The sequence below is a fragment of the Mauremys mutica genome, chromosome 9 (genome assembly GCF_020497125.1).
Source record: "Mauremys mutica isolate MM-2020 ecotype Southern chromosome 9, ASM2049712v1, whole genome shotgun sequence".
In the NCBI taxonomy this organism is placed as follows: domain Eukaryota; kingdom Metazoa; phylum Chordata; order Testudines; family Geoemydidae; genus Mauremys; species Mauremys mutica.
In genome coordinates this window covers 59,544,543-59,563,620 of record NC_059080.1, presented here as the reverse complement: position 1 = coordinate 59,563,620, position 19,078 = coordinate 59,544,543, and the positions used below count along the sequence as shown (strand labels likewise).

General features: G+C 42.7%; 1 protein-coding gene across 2 annotated transcripts in view; it reads right to left on the bottom strand.

Annotated features, from left to right (window-relative positions):
- The window catches only part of FAM168B (family with sequence similarity 168 member B), a 38,864-nt gene that overhangs the window by 13,152 nt on the left and 6,634 nt on the right, over positions 1-19,078 (bottom strand). For both annotated transcript variants that reach the window (XM_045030453.1, XM_045030452.1), the window contains exons 2-3: positions 18,583-18,663; positions 9,506-9,589 (exon numbers count right to left, since the gene is read on the bottom strand). In XM_045030453.1, the coding sequence (XP_044886388.1) occupies positions 9,506-9,589; positions 18,583-18,652 (154 nt within the window). In that variant the 5' untranslated portion in view covers positions 18,653-18,663. The remainder of the gene's footprint in view (positions 1-9,505; positions 9,590-18,582; positions 18,664-19,078) is intronic.

Genomic DNA, 19,078 nt, shown 5'->3' with positions numbered 1-19,078 from the left:
GAATCTTCCATTTTTAAGTTACTTTTAATGATGTTTCCTTGCCATTTAACAGCAAATGCCAACATTTTCAGACTTGGATGCCTAAACTAAATTTTAAAATCTGGGCTTCAGTGGTTAAATGTTAAAGTAAGACACAAGTAACATAAGCACATTAGTCACTTAAGAGCTTAGAACCCATTTTAAAAATGGCACTTGTGTACCTATATTTTATTAGTACCGTATTTTTCCGTGTATGACGCCCCATGTATAAGACGCCCCCACTTTTCTAACCCCAAATTCAGGTTTTTGGTTTTTTTTCTCCCCTGCTTTGCCGCTCCGGCCATGCCCCAGGTTTTTTTTGTTTTGTTTTGTTTTCTTTCCCTGCTTAGCCCCTCCGGCCACGCTGCAGGTCCCTCCTCCCCGCTGCTCCGGCTGCGCTGCAGGTTTTTTTGTTTGATTGGGTTTTTTCCCTCCTGCTTTGCCGTTCCGACCATGCCACAAGTTTTTTTTGTTTTGTTTTCTTTGCCCTCCAGCCGCACTGCAGCTGTCCCCCCCTGACTTTGCTGCTCAGGCCCAGGAAGAGGACGTGGAGGTAGGGGTAGAGGGAAGGAGGAGGGCCGTGCGCCCGGCTGGTCTCCGGCGGCGGCCCTGCCCGGCTCCTGCCGCGTCCCTGCTCAACTCCTGCCGCCCGGCTCCCCAGCCGCCCGGCTCCCCCGGTCCCCAGCCGCCCGGCTCCCCCGGTCCCCAGCCGCCCGGCTCCCCCGGTCCCCAGCCGCCCGGCTCCCCCGGTCCCCAGCCGCCCGGCTCCCCCGGCTCCCCGCGTCCACAGCCACCGCAGTGCCCGGACCGCACTACCGGAGCCGGGCAGCCGGGGAGGCGAGGAGCCGGGCGGCTGGGAGCCACCTGGCTATCCGTGTCCCCGGCTCCCCCAGTCCCCAGCCGCCCGGCTCCCCGCGTCCACAGCCGCCGCAGTGCCCGGACCGCACTACCGGAGCCGGGCCGCCTGGCTCCCCGGCCGCCTGGCTCCCCGGCTCCCCAGCCACCCGGCTCCCCGTGTCCCCGGCTCCGGTAGTGCGGTCCGGGCACTGCGGCGGCCGCGACCCCACCTACCCGGATGCCCGGCCCCGGACACTGCCCGGCCCCGCGCTCCCAGCTCCAGCCGCGGATGGACAGTAGCGCCACCAGCCACGTGCAGGCAGCGCGGTAAGGGGGCAGGGAGGGGGTGTTGGAGCGAGGGCAGGGGAGTTCCGGGGTGGGGGGGTGGATAGGGGTTGGGGGGGGTCAGAGGGCAGGGAACAGGGGGCTTACTTCCGTGTATAAGACTACCCTCAATTTTTAGGCTAAGGATTTTAGGAAAAAGTATAGTCTTATACACGGAAAAATACGGTATTCAATAATAAAGACCTTTATACAATGTGTGTGTGTAGACAAGCTCCTAATGATCTCTTATAACTTTTTAAAAATAGAGTCATAAAAGGCTTGATGCCACTACAATGCTTTTACACATCTCGGGAGGTCCACAGAAGTGAGCCTCCCTCTCAGGCGTGTTAGGAGCTACGCAGTTATTACCCAGATATGCAGTGACTGAGGCATATGCTTTTGGCTCAGACCCCATACACTGAAAGGTAGATCTGAGATTCCTTGGGCCTACTCAGTGGGTAAGGAGACTTAGGATAATGGAGTCAATGTCTGACAGGGCATGCAGGAGAACAGTGAGAAGCAGCACCATAACTGCTGACACTGGGCCTTAATTGGGAGAAGCTAGAATATGAACACCCTCTGTCAGCAGTGCATACCTCTGCCAATGGAAGGTGGGGCCATACTATGAACAGCCCTGGACTGACTGCTCTGAGGGGAGAGGGAGAAGACTAAGGCCTCAAGTCACACATGCTGAATGATATAATTGGCATTCCCAGTAAGCAGGGCTGGCTCCAGACCGCCAAGCGCGCGCTTGGGGCAGCATTTTGCCGGCCGGGCAGCAGCCGGCTCCAACGGACCTTCTGCAGTCATGCCTGCGGGAGGTCCACCGGAGCTGCAGGACCAGTGGACCTCCCCCAGGCATGACTGCGGAGGGTCCGCTGGTACCGCGGCTTCCGTGGACCTCCCGCAGGCATGACTGCGGAGGGTTCACTGGTCCCGCGGCTCGGGTGGACCTCCCGCAGGCATGACTGCGGATGCTCCACCGGAGCCACGGGACCAGCGGAACCTCCGCAGGCATGTCTGCCAGAGGGCCCGCAGGACCGGCGATCGCCAGAGCGCGCCCCGCGGCGCGCCGCCCTGCTTGGGGTAGTGGGATTCCTAGAGTCGCCCCTGCCAGTAAGGGAACTTTCTGACCTTGCCTCATGTGGTATGGCTCCACGGAGCTGATGCAAAGTGCTCAGTGTTAACTCTAAGAGAGCCACCAACAGGTACCAAAAACAAAATCCAGTGACTGGTCCATCTTGCCTTAGATGTTAAAAGTCCATTGGTTATAGATGTGCAGCTACTTAAAACTTGAGTTTCTTTATCAGTTTTGTGCAGTTTAAATATTTGCTTCAAATAAAGAGGATATTAAATGTTAATGTACTGACTCGCAAGGGATTGGTGACTGTCATCCTCCTGGGGATTTTTTTTTTCTTCTAAACAGGAACTTCTGATTAATATCAAGTGCCTAATGAAGCTATTTGTCTTAAGTAGAAAAATCTGGACTTTTTAATATTTTAAAAGTTTCTAAATGATTTTTAAAAAGTAACCAAAAATGATGGCTGACTATTACTTCTGAAAGAAGAGCTCGAGTTTCCCCATTCAGCAGTAAGGAACTCATGGTGTTAGCTTTCAGTAAAATTGGTATGCTTGAGGATGGTAAACAAAGAGGTACTTCTATCCAGTTTTAATCATTCCCTACAAAAGTGAAAAATATTTCCTTAATCAAATGTAGAACAAGTTCTACTGTAATAAACATGTCGCAAGTTAAGCTTAGATCTAACCGTTCAGTAAAGCATGTCAGGAAGACAAAAGGCCAAATATTAAATGAGAACAAACTGAAGAGCTGCGGATAAAAATTAATCAAGACCTTAATTTGGTAAGTACATCATATGCTGTTTATTTTTATATAGGATAATTATACTTGATTGTGTGTGACTATCTAGAGCCCAAATCTACATACACAATGGCTCTTAAAACACTATCTGCAGAGAACTAGCAGTTCACAGAACCAATTCCTGTCATCTGTGGGCCTACAGTGCTTCTGGGTTCTTCTCCTTGTTTTCAAGGAGAAGCTAAGAAGCCTACAAAGCAGCACTCACTGGAACCACTATAAAGAGTTGCAACAGGACCTGGATATTAAAACTAAACAACAGAGGGCTCTTAAATTATCTCCATGGTCCTTAACACTCCAAGGCATAGGTATTTCTCACCACAGTGATAAGAGTTTTGACTAGGACATGGATGACAGGTCTCCTGCCAGGGTGGATAAAAATAAATGATTTTAAATAAATAAATTAATTTTAAAAAATCAGTTTTTTAAATCAGATTTTTTTTGATAAAATACTTTGAGGAGAAAACCTATCTAAAGATAGTTTTAATTAAGATACATTATAGCTCAAAGATATCTCATCATGGAATAGGAATTATAAAGTCTAATTCTGTAGTATGAGACAATATATAATGTTTAAGAAAAGTTTTGTAAATGAGTTCTAATAGTTCATGGATTAGGGACCCAATTTTATGAGGTTCCAGGGGCTTCTGTATAGATTATTTAGGTTAATCTTTCTACCTACTCAATGGGACTCAGTAGAAGATACCATCAGAGATGCTTAGTTTTGCAGTTCTCAAACTATGGATTTGTATCTCCAGAGATAACATGCTTATTAATAGCAAAAATGTTTTTAAATAAATAACATATAGAGGTGAGAAATAACAGATCTCAACCCTATTGTCCCTCTGCAAATTTGTGTACACAGAGTTTACCTCTCTCTAAAAGTGCAAAGTTTCAAAAAGTTCAATGAATAGAAGATTGTTGGGGGCAGAATAGATCTGGACAAGGAGAAGAAGTCTGGAGATAAATGTGAGAAGGGAGGGACAGGCAGTAGAGACAAAAGTGAAACTGTTTGGACAGCATATTCCAGAAGCCTTGAGGTCTTTGAGTGTAACTTTCATTGATTTGAGATCTACCATATTCTCTCACTAGTAGGGAAAATCTATGATGTCAGCAAGCCGTAAAAGAGACCCAGTTTGGGAATAAGAACCATTCAAGAAATATATATTTGCTGATGATGTTTTTAAAGAAAGTCACATCAGTGAACTGGTGGAAGTCACTTAAGCACTTGGATTCAGAGACTGTTGAAGTGATAATCTCACTTAACAGCAGTAGCTTCTTCTGCTGGTGTAGAAAGAATATTTTCTTCCTTTGGACTAATTCATTCCATATTGAGAAAATATTTGGGATCTGAAAAAGCAGGAAAGCGTGTGTTTCTTTTCCAGATTATGAGCAAACAGGAAAAGGAAGATGAAGACAACTGAGTTAGCTGCAGAAGCCAATATTTTAAGTTTCTCATGTTGACCTGGCAGACAGTTGATTTAATTTTTGTTTAAAAAAAATATATTTCATTCAACTATTTTAGTTAAAAACATTTTTAACAAAACCAAACCTGATTTTAAAAAACTTGAATGTTTAACTAAATTCAAGAAGTCATATGTTTGCTATTGAAGAAAAAAATCCAGAATACATAATGTTGTTGTTTTAGTTAAATAAAACAATTTAAATGTCTGTCTGGTGATGTTCTCCTCCTAATACAGCATGGCAAGAAAGTCCTCCAAATATTAATGATTAACCTGTTGAAATGGAGATAGTTCATCTCCCACTAACTTCATAAATATCTGCTTCAATTACCTTTGGTAAATGAAATAACCAATCATTCATTTTCTGATATAGCTGTAAAACTAATCTGAAAAGTTTTCAAAAATAAATCACTTTAAAAATGTATACTGTGTACCTTCTAAAAATGAAACCTACATCTGAGTTGTGAAGAATATGTATTAAGGTTATAACAAGCAACAAGAATGCACTTTTATGTAGAAATCCATGATTAAGTTGAGTCTTCTGGATTAGTAATTTAAATCAAATCATGATTTAAATCAAATACACCCTGTCTCCTGCCTTGTACATACAGGATGTAGAGCTATCACTGAGGAAATTTCAGCCATAGAGGACTTAACAGCAATGCATGTTGATAGATAGCTTCATCTAGGGCAGAGGTGGGCAAACATCCGACCCGTGGGTCCGTTCTGCCCAGACCCTGAGCTCCTGCCCCGGGAGGCTAGCCCCCAGCCCCTCTCCTGCTGTCCTCCATCCCCTGCAGCCTCAGTTCACTGCGCCACCGGCGCAACGCTCTGGGCAGCGGGGCTGCAAGCTCCTGGGGTAGACCCAGCGCTCTATGCTACACGGTGAGCAGCTGGCTTCAGCTGGGCAGCGCAGCTGCCTGTCCTGGTGCAGCCGTGCTGCCAGACACCAGTGCTCCAGGCAGCATGGTAAGGGGGCAGAGAGCAGGGGAGGGGGTTGGATAGAGGGCAGGGGAGTTCAGGGGGTGGTCAGGGGCCAGGGGTGTGGATAGGGGTGGGGGCGGTCACAGGGCGGGGAACAGGGGGTTGAATGTGGGCAGGGGGAAAGTGTGGCTGGATGAGTCAGAGGTCCTGGGAGGGTAGGCGGGGGGGCACAGTCAGGAAGGAGAGGAGGGAGTTGGATTGGGCAGCAGGAGGCAGTCAGGGGTTGGCATTCCGGGGGAGGTCAGGGGACAGGGAGAAGGGGTGGTTGGATGGGGCAAGGGTCCTGGGTCAGGGGGCAGTCAGGAAGGAGAGGGGGGGCTGGATGGGGTGGTGGGGAGCAGTTAGGGAGAAGAGGTGGTTGGGTGAGGCCAGAGTCTCAGGGGAGCAGTCAGGAAGGAGGGGGGGAGTTGGCTAAGGGTGGTGGGAGGTAGTTAAGGGCGGGGGGTCTGGAGGCCAACAGGGGACAGACAGCCGGGGGGTGGATGGGGCACAGGTTCCAGGGGGTCGTTGGGAGCTGAGAAGCAGGGTGTGTTGGATAGGGGGCAGGGGCCGGGCCACACCTGGCTGTTTGGGGAGGTACAGCCTCCCCTAACCAGCCCTCCATACAATTTCTGAAACCCAATGTGGCCCTCGGGCCAAAAAGTTTGCCCGCCCCTGATCTAGGGTCCTCTATTCCCATGCCAAATGCTACCCCTGCCTGGGGAGGTATCTTCTGGTTTCTGTTCACAGCTGCCTAGAGTCAAGGACTTTGGCACTGATGTATCAGAGGATTGCTGTACCTCTCTGCACCTCCCAGATTCTGTGTTTCCAGAGACACAGTATCCTATCTGACATGCTGGAGTTCAGTATGACCAGTTCATCACCTCAATATACTGGAGGCTTGGAGGCCTTGGTTTCATTGCAGACAACAAATAAGATAGTCTAGTGGGATTCTGTGCTTTTTTTTTTTTTTTTTTTTTTAAAGAAAAAAAGTTAAGCTTATAAGCTACCCTGCCTCAAATTCAAGATCCAACTGACAAAGGCAAGCAGAAACCAGTACTCCACCTGCTGTGCCTTTAGACAGTAATTCAGGGCAGGGACCCAAGACGTGCCAAACAAACCACTGTCCAGTTCCATGTACAGTGATATTATTATTATAAATAGAACCTGTGCACAATTAGGAGTTAAAGATTGCTTACTCTCTGCCCTAGCAAACGGTGCCATTCTCTTCTATAAGTGAGAGACAAGTTGATGAGTTATTAAAACTCATAGCCCTGCAAATAAGCACCATGTTTCCAAGCAATAACTATGTAAGTACTTACTGACTTGTCACAAAGTCTGAGAACAGCTATGTTTGCCCTGTGAGAAATAAGCTTCTCCTGTTACCCCCTAAATTTAAAGTCACTTATCCAAGTCTTGTGAGTTGACAATTACTCTCGGTTGTAAGGCTTTATGACTACATTCTATTTGACAGAGCTGTCCCTGGAAGCTAACAGAATAACACTTTAGAACTTCCTTGTAGAGACAACGAAGTTGTTCGTATGAAGGGTAGAGGACCAAACTATATTCCTAGGTACCATATATTGTTTTCCACAAATTATAGCTAGACATTCAGGGCCAATTTTGGAGAAGTACATGAGTACTTCTGAAATTCTGGCCTATAAAGGATTCAAGTGGAGCTCTTGAAGGTGCATAGACAAAAACTAAAATCTGAATGGTATTACTGAATATTGAACTACAGGAGTAACTACAACCATCCTTTATGTAATGAGAGTCATGAATAGTACAAATGACAAGCTTCCCAGGGCCAGAGGACCTAATAGCTACTGTCTACTTCTAGAACAGCGGTTTGCAGAATGTCAGGCATCACTTACATTTTTTTAAAGGTAAAAGTAAGAGTTAAATTAAGCTTAGTTAAGCTTACATTGGCTGAAAAAACTTATTGTGGAATCACACTGTATTGACCTGTCCAGGCTGGCTGGCCCTTAAGAGGAATTAGGCTCAGCTTGGCTTGGGACACAGCATTTAATCTTCAGCTCATTCTCATCTGGTGACTCAGTTACAACCAATGATCCCACCTATGAAAAGGTCAGGGAGAACTACATAAAGACGGAAGAGAAGTCAGAGGGAAGAGTTTCCTCTCTCTGGGAAGTGCCTGGGGAAGGCAGGCTGGAGAGACAGGGAGCAATTAGGTTCCTCTGGAACAGGGCCTGTAAGAAGTAGAGACAGGGGCGGCTCCAGGCACCAAGCGCGAGCCTGGGGCGGCAAGCCACCGGGGGCGGCCTGCCGGTTGCCGTGAGGACGGCAGTCAGGCTGCCTTCGGCGGCATGCCTGCAGGACGTCCACCGGTCCCGTGGCTTCGGCAGCAATTCGGCGGTGGGTACACCGAAGGCGCGGGACCGGTGGACCTCCTGCAGGCATGCCGCCGAAAGCCTCCTGACTGCCGTGCTTGGGGTGGCAAAATACACAGAGCCGCCCCTGAGCAGAGAGGTCCTTGGGAAAACTGCTGGAGTCCTTGGGGAGGAAAGGCAGTGAGGAAACTTGCTTGGAAGAAGAGCCTCCAGGAGAAAAAACCATGGGAGGCAGTACTCAGCTAAAGGAGCAAAGAAGGAACTCTGCAGTCCCCAAGAAGAGGGGTGAAGAGCAGGGAACTTCAATGTAGCCCAAGAGCCCTGGTGTTGGTGTGGATTCTTTGGTTGGACTTTTGTTACTCCAGAAGGGGAGACAACTTGAAAGAAGTGACCTAGCTGGAGGACAAGGCTATGGAAGACATAGCCAGACAGGCCATTGCTTAGCCGAAGCAATGGTCAGCAGGGGGCAGGAGATGAAGAACCAAGCGATGGCAGGCTCCGACACCAGTGGGCGCTACAGTGGTAAAAGAAACCACTTACGTGACCCATTTGTGAATTAGGCTCTTCATACAAATTCCTCTCCTTCCATCCTGCCCTCTCCTTCTCTTCCCCCCTTCTCCCTCACCCCCCAGTCATCTTTGGTATGCTTTACACATCAATCAATAAATACTACATTTTTCTAGATAAGTTGTATAGCAATATGCAAATGAATAAACAGGCTACTTTTTCTCCACTATCCCTTTCCCTTTCATTGCTAATGTAGATTAATGCAAGCCATAATATTTTACAAAGGACAGTAAGCAATTTCTTATCTGTATGTAATATCCCTTTTGAAAAAGTCTATGGCTCCCTTTCCGAGTGTATCCTTCTGTTGCGATCGGAGATGAATTTAACAGCTCCTATAAGTTTCTCCTTTATTCCAATATTAATAGCATGCTCATCACATTGAGGGATTCTTCCAGGGATTCTTTCACTTTTGTTCGTTGGCCCCTGTGCATTTCTTCTTTCCTCCCCAATCCCTCCTCCTGCCTGCCCCTTAGCTGAGCAGTATGAGAGTGTTGTTCCTAAACACTGCTCTTTGCCCACAACCCAGTAGGAACACAACAGTAAAGCTGTCCAGAATCATAGCTGTTTCACCCTGTTGCTAGAATTGTTGGACAATCACCGTATGCAGGTGCATGACAGGCACGATCCTGAGGTAGGAAGGGGCACGTAGAATTTAGGAGGTGAAAGATCAGAGGAGGTGATAAAAGGGTATATTCCAGACGCCTTTCTGAAAGAGGAAGGGAAGAGACTTACTGAGGGACATGGAAAAAAAGGGCAATATCCAGAGGATCAGGTCAGAAGGGACTAGTGAAAGATGTAATCAAAAATTTGTGTAAGGATTTTAACTACCTATCTAATACTTGTCTCTTGCAACTAAATAACTCAAACCTCCCCAAAAACAAGTTAAAGTCCTTCCTTATCTATAACAGGAGACTGCATGTGGACACTGTGTAAACATCCCCAGGTGCAAAAACTGAAGTCACTGGTTAGTTTGGAAGGCCACCATTTTATGCTATTTTCAAAGTAAAAGAAAACTGTTATGCATTTCTCCTCACCCCCAATTTTAAATGCTTCTAATAGAGACAAAGTTTTTGAGTATTTCTAAGCAATAAGTATTTTATGCATACCTGTTTGGAAGGTAGGATTTGCTCCTGGGTACATGTTGGGGGAATAGGCTGGGGCAGCTGCTGCATAGCCCATTGGGAAACCAGCTATGACAAAAGAGAATAATTCCAGGTTATTTTCTAGATAAGCAATACAACGTGCCTTGTTCTCAGAGAATTTGTTGTGCATGACACGTTTTGACCAAAGATCAACGAAAGTTGCAATTTTTCAAAATTCATCTGACTACTAGTTGAGAAGAAAAGCTAAAAAGTGTAGTATGCCACAGTTCCCACTTCTCAAACCCCCTGCTCCCCGAACACACTTTCAGCAAAAATCTGAATTAGCCAGCTCACTAGTAACTGCAATCAGATTGCAAGCTTTAATATTAAATAATCCAAAAGAATATCGAACACTGAAATGCATTAAGGCTACTGAACTCAGAGTGAGCCCTTTTCACTGTGTAAAGAGAAGATATATAAGTGTGAGTGACTCATTTCCTGGATCACAGTTTCCCAAATTGGACAGTAAAAGCCAACTTTAACCCTCCAAAATATCTTGTTTTTATTTCACCTAGATTTGTCTCTGCTTTTAGATGTCAGTTATACTCCTATCATTTCAACCACCCACAATGACACTCAGCAGTTACAATCTGTGATTCACTCTGGCAGAGTGGCAAAATGCTGTGTTGACACCTTGACACTGATGTACACAATTACCATGACTAAACCAATGTCAAGAAAAACAGGAACCAAGTTCTAAGGTGATAACAGCACGTAGTGAAAGACCATCAGGGTGGACTGATTTAAATAATAATTAAAATTGGTAATTTAAACCAGCAAGCAGGAAACCTTGATTTAAATCATCCATTTCAATAGTGTTTTGCATTTGTATTTTGTAGTTATTTTCCTTGGTTGGTAACCATTAAAACATGTTAACCTACAACTAAATACAGCCTTTACGCTAAATTTGATGCTTCTTTTTGATAACCAGGAGGATACCTATATCTATACACTTATTAAGCAGTAACTGCTTCAGTTACCTTTATTCAAATTCTTAATTTTTACATTTCTGATTACGTTAGAAAAGGATGCATTTCTTCATTAGATAACTTTTTACTTGTGATTTGTGTCAAGCTCTATTTGGATGGAAATTCAAATGCAACTAAGTGCACAAAAACAGCATTTTAAGCTTTTTATTAAATAAAATTAGTTTAAATGTGCTGGATGCATAAGAAATTATCAAAACATGGTTTTCCTTTAAAAAATGATTAAACAAAGGAAATAGCAGCAGCTAGTGAAGTGACTGTTTTCAGGCCCCATGTCCTTCAAGATTTTAGCAGCTTTCATCCTCTCGCTTTGTTTTTATTTATAGATTGGAGAGGAAAAAAGCTTTCTTGCTTTTTCAACTCCCAACTGGTTTCTTAACTTTGAACCAGTCACTCAATTTGTTTCATTCAATAAACTGGAAAGAAAATATTCTTTCTGCATCTGTAGTAGAGGGTACTGCTGGCAAAAGCTTGTTTGTCACTTCAACAAGGTTTGTTTCCAGGTGTTTAGTCAGTGACTTCCATCAGTTCTGTGGTTTGACTGTCTTAAAAAATTGGCAGCAAACATTACTGCTTTTTTTGTATTCGATAATTTTAGGTCTTGACATACGTTGTCAATTTCAAACTTTCGAAAGTTTCTTTTAAATTTGATTTGAAAATGATTATTTTTGTTTTTATTTAAAAGAAAATATTTTTATCCACAGTGTCAACTATTGACTGAGGGATACACCACTATGTTATTTCACTGACTTCAGGTGTTAATTAAAAACCAAATGCTTTAATTATATCTTGCCACCTAACACCGCTATTTTTAAGGTTGTTTGAGCTTTTCAATCCTCTGTCCTTATTTTATAGGTTTCACTCCACAGTAAGAGTTCCTACTGAGCTAAAACAAGACACTCCTAGAGGAAATTACTCATGTGAAATGTGAACAAACAGCACAACATAAGTAGCAGATTAAACAACTTCTCCCCACAACCCACTAGTCTTTAAACCAAACGTTTCCATTCTTGACTACTCATTTGTTACTGTAATCCTGCCTAAGTATCCTTCTTAACAGCTTTAGTCCCAAAAAACCCTTTTCCCTATGTTTGGTATTTATGAAGACATCAGTGCCTTTAGATAAAGTGTGCCTTCTAAAAATAGAGCCCAGTTCAGCATCAAAATATCCTGCTAAATTCAGCAATTCTGAAGAAAGAATCAGTGGTCTTATCAAAAAGGAAGCCAGGGATGTTTTAATCATGTACTGACTAAAAGTGTCTTATCTTTAATTAAACAAATCCCAGCCTCCATCAGTTACTTAACAGAGCATGTTTTGTACCCTTTAAACCTGAACTAGACAAGCTATAGTAATTTAATTTAATCTGTCAATATACCATTTTACAGCATTAGATTTACATGTGATTTTTATAAGTCATTTTAGCAATTTAATTTAATTCATCCTGTTTAATTCCCTGAATGATTAACTGAAATATGAAAAATCCATATTCATACAACACAAAGCTAAATAAGACCAGTAAACAAAGCTTGGCACTAAATATATAATCAAACACTGAAAAGAAAACATTAGTAGAAGTTCTGAGGTTAGTGTCCTGTTTAAAATTAAATAATGAAATTGACAATTTAGGTTACTAACTAAATGTACTATAATCTACTAAAATCAATTATATTTGCTACATCAGAGAGTTATCGAGTTTTAATGGATTTACAGGGTGCAGCTTTAACTACATACATTTTCCAAATGTATGTACTTTCTCCTATACAGTAAAGATTTTGCTTCAATTTCTTCTGGCTTTAGTTTAGCTAGCAGATGCAGACAAAATACTCTATATTTGGACTAGTTCATTCACAGTTGAGAAACTGAGTTGAAAGAACAGCAACATTTGTTTTTCTCTTCCAATCTATGAACAAAGGAAAGTAGAAGGGCATGAGATCTAGTAATTCTAAAAACGAAGTACAGAGGGGCCAGATTTTCCCTAGGTATTTAGGTACCTAAAGATGCATATAATACCAACTACCTGTTACCTTTTTCATCCATAGATCCTAAAGTGCTTTACAAAGGCAATCAGTATCATGGGGAAACTGATAAGCACTTCTAAAAATCACATTAAGCACTTAAGCATATCAAGAGCCTAAATAACTCCCACTGATTTGAATGGGAGTCCAGCAACCTCTTGCTCAGGTGCTTCTGAAAAATCCCACTATGCACCCTGGTGATCAGAAATAATCAACTCACTAACTACAGTTAATATTTCCTTTGTTTAAATGAGTTTTAAACATGCGTTAAACTTTTTCTTTATGTATCCAGCACATTTAAGGTAATTTTATTTAACAAAAAATTTTAAAATACTGATTTTGTAAGTTAATTCCAATTTCCATCTCACGTAGCCTGACAAATTCTAAGTTAAAAAAAACCTAAAATACATAATTCACCATTTTCTAATAGAATAAACAAAAAACTAGACTCTGAATAAACTTATGTTTAGCTATAGAATTGCTTAAACAAGGGTGTGTGAGTATCTTGTATGCCCCTAGTTAGCAAAAAGTATCAAATGTAGTGTTGTAAAGACTACATTTGGTTGCAAATATGTTTTTATGGCTATACTAACCAAAAAATAAACCTTTTCTTAGCAAAATAACTGAAGTACAAATGCAAAACACAAATTAAAAATCAATTATTTAAATGTTTGCTGCTTGCTGAGTTAAATCATGACTAAAATCATGCACTCTGGATGAAAAGCAAATTAACTAGCATCAATTAATGTAGGCAATATAATAACCAATGAAAATGATGGCAAAGTTTTTCAAAGACTTTCTATAGCTGTTCAATTCTGCAATATTCTGTACAGCAACTGTTGAACTATTATTTTAAGTTATGTCAATAACCTTAAGTCTTACTAGCCACATGAACTTTGTTATAGTGAGGGCTGGCAATTTCCCATGGAAAAACTAGTTTAGGATAGGGTGCTGGTAAATACCAGCTTAAACCTGGTTCAGAGAGAAACTGGGAAAAACTGCATCAGTATCCAGCGGGTTCAGCGAGTATAGAACAAGTCTTCTCAAACTCTAGATACATTCATTCAGAACTGAGAAATAGGCTTGGTCTATCCACTACACCAAAATTGATCTTCTGCTACAGAATGCTGTATGAACAAATGGACCTGGACACGTAATCTGCAACTCTGCATGCTTCTGATTGCTTTAATGCTTCAAGCCTACAACTTTGCATTGTCATTTTTATGTAATCGTTTGACTTTTATTTATACAATTTTAAACTGAAATGAATCATGACATATATATCTTCTTTGAGAATATACCGAACCAAAATGTATACAGACTTTCCGAAGGTCAGTATTATAAATTACATATTAATATTGCACCCACTGAAGTTTTGAGTTGTACAAGCCTGAATTAATCTACAAATCCACTGCCTTACATAACCACAACTTGAACAAGTAACTGAGATGAAGTGTAATATGGTGTGCATTCATGAAAGATTTTAAAACAGAAAACGCCTTAAACTGGGACTAACTAGTTTTTCCTGGCGCTGTAAAAACCATAATTTTATTTCCTGGTCATAGTCTACATAATATTTAGAAGAAGAATAGGCAATAGATGCAGTCGATACATCACATCTGGAATGTTACTTTCAGTTCAGAGCAGTGTTGTATTAATTCAGATGTAGTACAGGGCCAAAAGATGTTAACATAACCCAGTCACTGTCCAACATTAAAGTGTTAACCAAGGTTTGGGGATTGGTATACAAAGACTTTAACCTGCTTTGTACCATGGCAAACACCACTAAAAATCCTTAATCTTTCATTAGAGATACCAAAAAAAAAAAAGGGAAAAACAGGTAAAGCATTTGAACTATAAAGTATTAAATAAGGTTTTCATTATTTTAATGACTTTTTTGTTCCCCTCCCTTTAGCTGGAGAGTTTTAAAAGGAAAAACCCTTGTTTGACAGTCTTAGAGGGTTAGTGGAGATGGGTTGGAGCTGTTGTTGCTGCTGCTGTTAAAGTCTGATCTGGATTCATCTCTGGTGGTATTTGGAATTCAGCTGTAACTGGTAGGGATGGTGGTGTCACCTGGATCCCTCTCTAGCTTGATCTGGTCAGGACATCCCTCTTCATTAGGATGAAGGCCCGAGGCCCCAGGAGACAGTACAGGTGGCAGCCATGATAGTGAAACTCACTCAAGAAGGCTCAATTTGTGCTTCCCTATTTCCTCCCTCCCCCCCACCCCCGCCAAAAAAATTTTTTTCAGGACCCAAACAGGGAAAGATGGGTGGAATAGCCCTCCCACTTGTTGTATTGTCCACTAATTAAAATCTAATATTTGACACACTAATTTTGGTTTTATTAATTTTCAGTTCCACATTTTATTTTCCAAAAGTGATATTAAGAGTCCTTGAGTGATCATCAGGAGGCTTTTCTTGTTCAGACTAATTAAGTTTCTCTCTTGTATTTATTCCATTAACATTTGCTTTTTATAGGTCATTGTGACATTTCACAAATTTACATACTTTTTACAATTGAGCTTGCAATTACAGTAAATCTGTAGGCCCAATTATTACAACAGTACCTCAGTGCAAGAAAGATATGTAAACTGAAAGATTCAGAGAAGAGCAACAGAATTAGGGTATTGGAAAAATTTTATTATGAGATTATTTCTATGCATGATTTGGCTAAGCAGGGATACAAATACCTATAAATATTTGAAGGATGTGAACACAAATAATGAATTTAGTATGACTGAACAGCATATAAACAAACAGAATGAAACTAAAACAAGTTCCCGACAGTAACACTTGTTAAACTGGAGAACAGTTTTCAATGGAAGTTATAAATCCTATCACTTCTAACATTTAAAAGCAGAATGGACAAAGCAACAAAAAAATCATATACAGAGCAATTCCTGCCCTAAAAGGTCTATACTTCTCATATCTATAGTTATTTAATAGAATAATCACTCGAAATACTTCATGGCAGAAATTTTTTTTTTATATATTTCTTCGCTTCACACACACTCACTGAACTCTGGATAGGCTTAACTAAGGGTATGTCTACACTACGAGATTATTCCGATTTTACAGAAATCGATTTTTGGAAACAGATTGTATAAAGTCGAGTGCACGCGGCCACACTAAGCACATTAATTCGGCGGTGTGCGTCCATGTACCGAGGCTAGCGTCGACTTCCGGAGCGTTGCACTGTGGGTAGCACAGTTCCCGCAGTCTCCCCTGCCCATTGGAATTCTGGGTAGAGATCCCAATGCCTAATGGGGCCAAAAATTTGTCACGGGTGGTTATGGGTAAATGTCCTCAATCAATGCTCCCTCCGTGAAAGCAACGGCAGACAATCATTTTGCGCCCTTTTCCCTGGATTGCCCTGGCAGACACCATAGCACAGCAATCCTGGAGCCCGTTCAGCCTTTTTTCACTCTCACCGTATGTCTACTGGATGCTGCTGACAGACATGGTACTGCAGTACTATACAGCAGCATCCCCTTGCCGTTGCAAGTTAGCAAAGACTGTTACCAGCTCTATTGTACCATCTGCTGCTTTGCAAGTTGACAAAGACTGTTACCAGTCATACTGTACCGTCTGCTGCTGTCATGGGTGCTCCTGGCTGGCCTCGGTGAGGAGCATCGGGGGCGCACAGACAAAAATGGGAATGACTCCCCAGGTCATTCTCTTCTTTAAGTTTTGTCTAATGGAGAGTCAGTCCTGCCTAGAATAGAAGGCAAGCCTACTAAAGAACCAGAGAGGCAAATGGACGCTCCGGGTCAGAGCCCCAGACATCCCGCAGAAATGATGAGCTGCATGCCATTCTAGGGGGTGCCCCTGCAACAACCCCACCCATTGCTTCCCTCCTCCCCCATCCCTCCTCGGCTACCATGGCAGTTATCCCCCCATTTGTGTGATGAAGTAATAAAGAATGCATGAATAAGAAACAACACTGACTTTATTGCCTCTGCAAGTAGAGATCAAAGGGGGGAGGGGAGGGCGGCTGGCTTACAGCAAAGTAGAGTGAACCACTATTCTGCACTTGCTCAGCCTATAGCTGAAAATGGAAATCTGTGATAAGTACTAGGATAGAAGCACAGGCAGAACTGAATCTCCATTTGTGTGTGGGCCTTTGGTTGACACTGGTAAAATACAAAATGTCCCAGGATATGTATGTTGGGGGACAGTTCTAAACGGCAGCTTAAATTTTTTATTTGCAGCAAAATCTAGAGGTCTAAGTATCTGATTGAGAGCCCTGGTAGCAAGGGATAGGCGCGACCACGCGGTGCTGCTGACTGGGAGAGCAGCCTGAGGCAGAAGCCTCCAGCTGGCATGATATTCCAGGCAGGACTGACTCTCCATTAGACAAAACTTAAAGAAGAGAATGACCTGGAGTCATTCCCATTTTTGCCCAGGCACTCCCGGCCGACCTCACTGAGGCCAGCCAGGAGCACCCATGGGACTATAACGACGGATACCAGTCCTAATGTACCGTCTGCAAGGCAAGGTGATGCTGCTGTGTAGCGCTGCAGCACCGTGTCTGCCAGCAGCATCCAGTAGCCATACGGTGACACTGAAAAAAGGCAAGAAATGTTTTTTTCCCCCTTTGCTTTCATGGGAGGTGGGGTGGGGGGAGGGGGCTGACGACATATACCCTGAACCACCCTCAACAATGTTTTTGACCCTTCAGGCTTTGGGAGCTCAGTCCAGAATTCAAATGGTTTTCGGAGAGTGCGGGAACTGTGGGATAGCTACAGTCATCAGTCGCCCCTCCCTCCGTGAGCATCCATTTGATTCTTTGGCTTTCTGGTACGCTTGTCTCAGCTCCTTAAGTTTCATGCAGCACTGTGTTGAGTCCCTGTTGTGGCCTCTGTCCATCATGGCCTTGGAGATTTTTTCATATGTTTTGGCATTTTGTCTTTTGGAACGGAGTTTTGATAGAACAGATTCATCTCCCCATAGAGAGATCAGATTCAGTATCTCCTGTACGGTCCATGCTGGAGCTCTTTTTTGATTCTGGGACTGCATGGTCACCTGTACTGATCAGCGCTCCATGCTGAGCAAACAGGAAATGAAATTCAAAAGTTTGCGGGGCTTTTCCTGTCTACCTGGCCACTGCATCCGAGTTCAGATTGCTGTCCAGAGCAGTCACAATGGTGCACTGTAGGATAGCTCCCGGAGGCCAATATCGTCGAATTGCAGCCACACTAACCCTAATTCAAAATGGCAATGTCGATTTCAGTGCTACTCCCCTTGTCGGAGAAGAATACAGAAATCAATTTTAAGAGCCCGTTATATCCAAGTAAAGGGCTTTGTTGTGTGGATGAGTGCAGGGTTAATTTGATTTAACGCTGCTAAATTCGAGATAAACTCGTAGTGTAGACCAGGCCTAATGGTCTTATGTTACTTCTGAACTCCTGGAGGCTTCAGAAGCCACGCCTACTCAAACTAAGCATTGAGTTGTGAGAAAGGAGGAAGGCTTGGGGATGAGAAACAGAAAGAAAACCTCAGAACAGGGGTGAAAAAAAATAAGGGAAATAAACAGAACCCTATAGTTTTGGCATCACTAAAAATACTGTTTAAAAATCTTTGGCACTGGCACTCTGTCTCAATTTTTGTATTGTATTTATGGCACACGACTGCCAATGTCTAATAAACAAAAACTGCAGGATATAAAAGGAAATTTTCAGCCAACAATGGGGAAATAGTAGACCCAATTGTTTCCCTTCAGAGGCCATTAATTTTAAATTTAGTTACAGCCCTTAAGGTAACTTTTTTCCAAACTAGTTTAAGGAACACAAAATACAACACACAATCAATGTCCCATCTAGTCTTGATGTGATTGGCGCAATCTATATGAGGGCTGAAGGACTGATCGATCAAGGTGATCTATTCTTAAATTATAAACTTGGTGAGTGAAAGTTATCAGAAGGCACGGAAACATTCATAAGTCAGTCACCTGAGTGTCTACACTGACAGGGTTATAATGAACAACCCACAGGCATCCCTTTGAAAGAAAACTTAAGATAGAAATTCAGTTGTTTACCTGGATAACCAATTCCTTTGGCATTTGCATAGGGAACCCCAGAAGATCCAGGGCTATAAACAGGATTCATGATTTCAGTAACTGAAAAGGAAACAAGAACATAATCAGATCTACTTAGGCAGGCATATGGAGTCCCTAGAATCCTTGTAGGAGTTTAAATACAATTGGTGGGAAGGAAAGTGAACAATTCTGCCACCCAGTCCAGCCATCCACATTTTAAAGTGCAGCTAGAGAAACATACTTGTGCTGCTCCTGTATAAAAGTTTCTAAGAATGTTTTTTTCCCTGAGTCCACTAAAGGAGCGGTTACTAATGGGCAAAGTATTTCCCCACTAGTTGAGTGTATTATTTTCAAATTGTACCCATATCCCCTGCTCTCCAAGCGAATATAAAACCACTTAATTGTCTCAAACTAGCATTCACTACCATCAAAACACTGCTTCAGCTTCCCACTAGCCTTGCCTTCTCAATTTATGTGCACCTCCATCTCAATCTTG